Source organism: Sinocyclocheilus anshuiensis, unplaced genomic scaffold (genome assembly GCF_001515605.1).
Source record: "Sinocyclocheilus anshuiensis isolate Anshui unplaced genomic scaffold, SAMN03320099.WGS_v1.1 scaffold75, whole genome shotgun sequence".
Lineage (NCBI taxonomy): Eukaryota > Metazoa > Chordata > Actinopteri > Cypriniformes > Cyprinidae > Sinocyclocheilus > Sinocyclocheilus anshuiensis.
The window spans coordinates 1,415,366-1,423,263 of record NW_015549634.1 but is presented as its reverse complement, the minus strand read 5'-3'; the positions used below and the strand labels follow the sequence as shown (position 1 = coordinate 1,423,263).

General features: G+C 38.0%; 1 protein-coding gene across 1 annotated transcript in view; it reads right to left on the bottom strand.

Annotated features, from left to right (window-relative positions):
• Positions 1–637: 637 nt before the first annotated feature.
• Positions 638–7,898, bottom strand: part of LOC107659702 (regulator of G-protein signaling 7-like) — a 56,375-nt gene continuing 49,114 nt past the window's right edge. Inside the window, exons 10-15 of the mRNA XM_016448726.1 lie at positions 7,489–7,589; positions 6,223–6,271; positions 2,730–2,791; positions 2,104–2,214; positions 1,673–1,798; positions 638–915 (exon numbers count right to left, since the gene is read on the bottom strand). Of these exons, the coding sequence (XP_016304212.1) occupies positions 693–915; positions 1,673–1,798; positions 2,104–2,214; positions 2,730–2,791; positions 6,223–6,271; positions 7,489–7,589 (672 nt within the window). The 3' untranslated portion in view covers positions 638–692. The remainder of the gene's footprint in view (positions 916–1,672; positions 1,799–2,103; positions 2,215–2,729; positions 2,792–6,222; positions 6,272–7,488; positions 7,590–7,898) is intronic.

Here is a 7,898-nt window from a genome sequence, read left to right as displayed (position 1 = left end):
AGCACTAGAGGCGGTTTAGCCAATCACAACACACTGGGCTAGCTAACCAATCAGATCCCATCGCCTATTTCTGAGGGCGGGGCTTCATAAAAACAGGAAAAGATCAGCGTGTTTCTCAGAGAAGGGACAGAGCGGTGCGGAATAAAGGTAAATTATGTGAAAAATAATTAGTTTTTAAAAAAACGAAGCATTAGCACGTTAGACTGCACCCCATAAACACAATCAAGCCTAGAAAAAAGCCAGTGAACCACCCCTTTAACTGTAATATAGTAATATAGAAGTAAACTTCTGCCAGCGGGACGGTGACAGTTAAGGGGTTAAAAAATGTTAAACACATTAAAAAAAAAATCTTACTTTTTGATATCAACTGTGAGAAGTGTGAGAAGAATACTGATATTAAAATTGTTCAGTTCATACCTGATTCCTTCTTGTTTTTATATTTTGGGAAATTATTTTACAATGTTAAAAAATTATATTTTAATATAATATAGTTGGAAATAATGTTTTTTTTGTTAATTAATTATTTAAAAATGTTTTTAAAAATAATTATAAATTAAAAAAATATATATTATAATTTATATATTTTATAATATAACTGGCAATAATGCCACTCCATCAGAGAAAAAACCTTGGGAGAAACCAGGCTCAGTCGGGGGCCAGTTCTCCTCCGGACGAAACCAGCATGATGTGGTTTAAGTGCAGTCAGGTAAAAACAGGAAGACACAGACCTGAGCATCTTGGAAAGCGTATCGGCCGGGATCCTTGATGTTCTGCGTGGTTTTATCGTAGCTCCTGGAGTCGACGTTGATGGCACTCGGAGCCCCAGGAGCCAGAAACTCGTCCCAGATCTCCTGCACCCTGCTGGGAACCTCCCGGATCGGACGTTTCTTCAGCTCCTGCACCGCCAGCCAGAACCTGCACAGACCACCAGAGACCAGCAGAGACCAGCAGAGACCGCCAGAGACCAGCAGAGACCAGCAAACACCCAGACCAGCAACAGAGAGAAAAAACACACCATTTTAAATATATTTTTTAATAATATAACTGGCAATAATGCCAAATTTACTTCTTAATATATGTTTTAAAATGTTACAAAAATAATATAATATAACGCAATATAAATTTTTGTTTCATTATTTAAAAATATAAAAAATGTAACCAATTTTTATATAATGTAGTTGGATATAATACAACATTTACTTTTTGTTTAATTATTAGACATGTTAAAAAACGTAATAATTTTATTATAATATAGTTGGAAATAATTATTTTATTTTATTATTTTTAATATAGTCAGATATAATGCAACATTTATATTTTATTTAATTGTTTAAAAATTTAAAAAATTGTATACATTCTAATACAATATAACAGATGAAATGCAACATTTACGTTTAGTTTATTTAAATTGTTAAACATGTAATATAATATAGTTGGATATAAAGCAACATTTACTTTTGACCCACGGCCCTCAATCAAGTTTGATTTTTGACCCTTTGTATTAAAAAGTTAGCAAATTTCGTCTGCATGATTGTTTATATCATTGCAAAAAATAAATACATTATCATCCAGCTCCAAGGTTAGGTTAGCTTAGACTCGTGTTCTTCATCATCATCATCCTCCTCCTGTTTTCTCATGAGAGTGCTCTGAAGCTGGAGGCTGGTGTCTTTACCTCAGGTTCTCGGAGCTGAACTCGGACTCCAGGAACTTGAGGAACTGCTCTCTCCCGACCGGATCCTTCAGAACCTCGTCGAAGCCGAATCCCCAGCGCTTCACCCGCTGCTGTCCTGCCTCTTTACTGCGAGACAGAGAGCGAGAGACGAGTTATTCTTCTGTCAGAGTCACACATGCTGATCTACAGTCAGTCTACAGCAGCAGAGGAGACACTCGCTCTTATCACAGAGCTTTATGTGTATTTTTTACATTGACCTTCTTGAACTTTTGCCCTGCTTTGATTTTTCACTTCAGTTTGGGCTTTATATCTTGTGTTGTGATTCATCTGAAGGTTCATGACACTGAACTGAAACGAATACTAGTTTACGCTTGACTAAAATCATCTGCGGTGTAAAATCACTAAAGTAAGGAAGAACGTGAGACACACACCTGGCCTCCAGATCCCAGGAAGTGACATCATCAGAGATCCAGGGGTTCGACGGCTCCGGCGTCGTGAAGAACGGATCGTACTCGATATACTGCTCCGAGAAACTCAACAAGCTACAGGCACACATGCAGATTTACAATAATTATAATAGTAAAATTAATGCTACTACTACTAATAATAATAAACAGCAGAATAATAATAATCATAATAATAATAATAATATCATTATTAGTATTATTACAAAAATAATAATAATTATTATTATTATTAGTTATTGTAATAAAAATAATAATAATAATAATTATTATTATTATATGTATATATATAATTTTTTATATTTTAAAATAATAATAAAAAAATAAAAAATATTTTATCAAGGACACATTTATTAAAAGTGTCAGTAAAGATAGGCGCATCACAGAAATACATTACAGTTTAACAGATATTCACATAGAAAACAGCTGTTTTACATTCTAATAATATCTCACTATTTTTACTGCATTTTTTATCAAATAAATACAGCCTTGCTGAGCAGAAGAGACTTCATCCAAAAATATAAAAAATCTTACAGACCCCAAACCTTTGAGCACTAGTGTACACTGAGTAGATTCAGATCAAGTGAACTCACCTCTCTGCAACTTTGGACATTTTTAACCGGTGTCTGTCTAGCTGTGCTTGCCAGTGCTGGATCTGGAAGAGAAGACAAGCACAGATCTGAGGAAATCCCTCTCACTGTTGCTCAGTATGATGTCTTTGGTTGTTAATCACAGGAACGCTTCTATCAGCTCTGAAAATTAATGTCTGAGATGATCTGAATCGCTCCAGAATTGCTCTAGAGATTGGTGTGGAACAGTGTTAATTTTGACAGCAAATTTTGATTTAGTTTTAGTCATATTTTAGTCACCTGAATTGTTTTTAGTTTTAGTCTAGTTTTAGTCGACTAAATATCGTAAGCTTTTAGTCGACTAAATCTACAGTAAATTTAGTCGGCTGAAATCGAATGGGTTTAATTACAGTGCATTTATTAAGCATTTCTCTAAAACTCATTATATAGGTTTGATATTAAGGTTTTATCATGATAGACACCGATTTAACTGCGGTGACACACAACATGCCTTTATGTTAAAATGAAATAAAACCACTTCTCATAAAGAACAAGAACATGGTCTCCTTTTTAATGAAATACCAATGGTTATATCGGCTAATTATGCATTCTTTATAGCAACTTGTTTACCATATTCTGACATTTTGTGTGTAATTCTCCATTCATGCGACGCGAAAGAGTACTCGCGTGCTGTGAGAGGCGCTTTCTGTGTGTGTACGCTTCAGTGTCTGCTCTCAGAAAACGAACGCGAGAGAGTAGTCGTGAGCTGTGAGAGGCGCTTTCTGTGTGTGTACGCTTCAGTGTCTGCGCTCAGAAAACGAACGCGAGAGAGTACTCATGCGCTGTGAGAGGTGCTTTCTGTGTGTGTACGCTTCAGTGTCTGCGCTCAGAAAACGAACGCGAGAGAGTACTCATGCGCTGTGAGAGGTGCTTTCTGTGTGTGTACGCTTCAGTGTCTGCGCTCAGAAAACGAACGCGAGAGAGTACTCATGCGCTGTGAGAGGTGCTTTCTGTGTGTGTACGCTTCAGTGTCTGCGCTCAGAAAACGAACGCGAGAGAGTACTCATGCGCTGTGAGAGGTGCTTTCTGTGTGTGTACGCTTCAGTGTCTGCGCTCAGAAAACGAACGCGAGAGAGTACTCATGCGCTGTGAGAGGTGCTTTCTGTGTGTGTACGCTTCAGTGTCTGCGCTCAGAAAACGAACGCGAGAGAGTACTCATGCGCTGTGAGAGGTGCTTTCTGTGTGTGTACGCTTCAGTGTCTGCGCTCAGAAAACGAACGCGAGAGAGTACTCATGCGCTGTGAGAGGTGCTTTCTGTGTGTGTACGCTTCAGTGTCTGCGCTCAGAAAACGAACGCGAGAGAGTACTCATGCGCTGTGAGAGGTGCTTTCTGTGTGTGTACGCTTCAGTGTCTGCGCTCAGAAAACGAACGCGAGAGAGTACTCATGCGCTGTGAGAGGTGCTTTCTGTGTGTGTACGCTTCAGTGTCTGCGCTCAGAAAACGAACGCGAGAGAGTACTCATGCGCTGTGAGAGGTGCTTTCTGTGTGTGTACGCTTCAGTGTCTGCGCTCAGAAAACGAACGCGATAGAGTAGTCGTGCGCTGTGAGGGGCGCTTTCTGTGTGTGTGCTTCAGTGTCTGCGCTCAGAAAACGAACGCGATAGTACTCGTGCGCTGTGAGAGGCGCTTTCTGTGTGTGTACGCTTCAGTGTCTGCTCTCAGAAAACGAACGCGAGAGTACTCGTGCGCTGTGAGAGGCGCTTTCTGTGTGTGTACGCTTCAGTGTCTGCTCTCAGAAAACGAACGCGAGAGTACTCGTGCGCTGTGAGAGGCGCTTTCTGTGTGTGTACGCTTCAGTGTCTGCTCTCAGAAAACGAACGCGAGAGTACTCGTGCGCTGTGAGAGGCGCTTTCTGTGTGTGTACGCTTCAGTGTCTGCTCTCAGAAAACGAACGCGAGAGTACTCGTGCGCTGTGAGAGGCGCTTTCTGTGTGTGTACGCTTCAGTGTCTGCTCTCAGAAAACGAACGCGAGAGTACTCGTGCGCTGTGAGAGGCGCTTTCTGTGTGTGTACGCTTCAGTGTCTGTGCTCAGAAAACGAACGCGAAAGAGTACTCGTGCGCTGTGAGAGGCGCTTTCTGTGTGTGCTTCAGTGTCTGCGCTCAGAAAACCGGACCGAATTGAGTTCTCTCTTGCGTCGTCAGATTTATCCATATGTCTGCTCTTCTCTTACTCCCACAATATTTACATTTTTGAACGTTTTATGCGACGTGCAGCAAGTGTATTTCAGCTTATGTCCCGCCGGTTCATATGTACGCATCTAAACTACGAACCACGCAGCAGATTCGTTCTGAATTAATCTCTTCTGAGCTGCTTATAAAAACTGTGTCATAAAGATTTAATGTGAAGATTTTAGTCTCTAAACGTGTTCTCATAAATACGTCACTCGTCGTATCGCTCTGCTTTCTCCAGACAGGAAGAGGAAGACGCTCTCGATCTGTCTTTTAGCAAACCCTTACATATAAAACATTATTCCCTACTGAAGCACTTGTACTTACATGCACACAAAACATATTTCCGTGCAGTTTCTCATGTGCGTTCTGGAGAACATGACAGGATTGGCTTATAAAAAAATTACTTCCACCTTAGAAAATATCGACCAAAGAATACAGTTTTGTATTAAAAAAAACAATACAATATAAAAATAAAATATTCATAATTGTAGATTCATTAAATCGGTCCTCTGTTTATATATTATTTAATTTAATATACTTCCCAGAAGCCCTTATAAAAGAGCCCTATAAAAAAGTCAGACATTATTAAATATACAAATATTATTAAAATGATTTTATTGCCTTATTATATATAATTTACTATAGCAATTATTTAGTTTTTTATGTATTATTTGTAATTGTTTTTTCATTAATTGTATCTTATTTTATGTCTTGTCTTGATTATTTGAGGAAGTCGTGTCAGAAGATATTAATTTTAAAAAAGCATTATTAAGCAATTTTTTGATCTCCATGCCTGTAACATGTAATTTTCTGTACAAGTTTACATAGTAATATACTATAAAATGATTGTATTTCTTTAATAAATAATTTACTAAATCAATTATTTAGCTTTTTTATTACTTTATTTTTATACATTGTGTATTATTGTTTATTTATTTATTGTATGTCTTATTTTGTTTTGTTCTGATTTTTTTGAGAATGTCATGACAGAAGCTAAAAAAAGCATTAAAATGATTTGATTTCCTTCTTTTTTCATTATTATGTATTACTATATTTTTTTTCATTGTCTGTCTTGTTTTGATTTTTGATATTCTGATTTGTTAAGACTTTATTATTAGTTTTTTGTTGAAAACTGTATCCTTATGCCATTTTATTGTTGTTAATATTCTGCATTAATTTAAAACAGCTACACGTATACTGCATGCATGTACACTACACAGAACACAGCAGCTGTGCATGTATTTCTCAAACACAGCGTCTGTGACGAGCGTCCTCGTTAAGTCACCTGGTTGCGTAGCTCGTCCTCCGTGGGCTCTTTGACCTCACACACACACAGACACACACACACACACACACACACACACAGACTGAGCTTTATGATTACTGTGGCATCATCTTTTTTACATTTACCTGCAATAAACGTCATGCAACTGTGACCTGTCACTTTATACAGAATTATAAGGGGTCGTTCACACAGAACGTGTTTTTCCGTTCCAATGTGCTACTTTCCATTTATTTTCTACGTAAACATGCACTACACTGTAAAAAATGATTGTGATTTTAACGGTAAAACACTGAAAATGCTACAGTAAAAACCTGTTAAATGGTTAACGGTAAGTTCCCCTATTATATACAGTGAAAAACTGCAATAGACATTTAATGTAATTTTATGGTAAAATACCATTTTTGGAAGAGAAAAAGAATGTATAATTTACAGTGAAAAAACGTAAATTGGTGTTCCCAGAATTCCCTGCATTGCATTTAAAATTTGATGTTTTTTCTTTTAAATAACGTCTTAGTTTTTTTCTTATCAGTTATGTTTATTAGGGTTGTATGTTACATCTGATGTTGTTAAATTAAAGTTTATTGCATATTTCCGTTTCTTGTGTGTCACCATGATGGTGTTTAGTGTTTGTGTGAATGACACTGTGCACCTTCTATATATATATATATAGCATTGGCCTTGTGGTGAGCTTTGGTTCATCATGTGACTTTCTCATCATCACCTGATTTTGATGGTTATCGGTGCATTACAAAGGTATATAACAGATTTCAGAACTTCAATAGGTTGGTATATTAACATTAAATCAGTTAATGAAATACGGTTTTTAATTGTAAATTTAAGTTAAATCTGTAAACCCTAAAATGTTGCTACCGTATATTTTACGGTAAAAAACTGGCAGCTGTGGTGAATTTTTTTTACAGTGTAGACAGACGTGTATGACCGTTGCGCTCATGTCTTGCGTCTTTTGCAGTGTCGCACACATGAGCGGAGTGTTTTTAAGAAGCAGTGTTGAGTTAAAAGAATTTTAATGTCATTAATGTCAGTTCCAGAACAGTGGACCAATCAGAAGACACTGGAGGCGGGGCAAGCATTGCAAACTTTTGTTTACAGTTGTAAACTTTTGTTTTATTAGACGGAATCATGTCGGAGGAGGCGTTCTGTCCTGCGCTTTTTTTCTTGAACGCAGCATCTTGCGTTTTTAGACGTGTGTGAACGGCCCCAAGATTTGTTTCTGGCAGGAACATGAGGTGTATATATACCGTAAATGTGTGTGTGTGTGTGTGTGTGATTACCTTCCGTGTTTTGTGTGGCTGCTTCATCCGGGAGGATTTCTTTATGTCGGCTTCAGTCGTGTTCACACAGCCAGGCTGCAACACGCACACACACACACAGTTTATGAATATTCATAAACTGCCATTTTAACACCATAATACTTGTCCCTGTGGAGCCAGAGTTTGTAAATCAGACATACTTGTCCCTGTGGAGCCAGGGTTTGTAAATCAGACAGACACACCTGTGTGTGTGTGTGTGTGTGTGTGTGTGTGTGTGTGTGTGTGTGCATTTCCGTTGACAACACACTCCGTTTAGACAATCCCCAGAGTATACTAATGAGATAACGAGAAAAAGAGGTACTAAACCTCCACAAGTGTGTGTGTGTGTGTGTGAGAGAGAGTGTG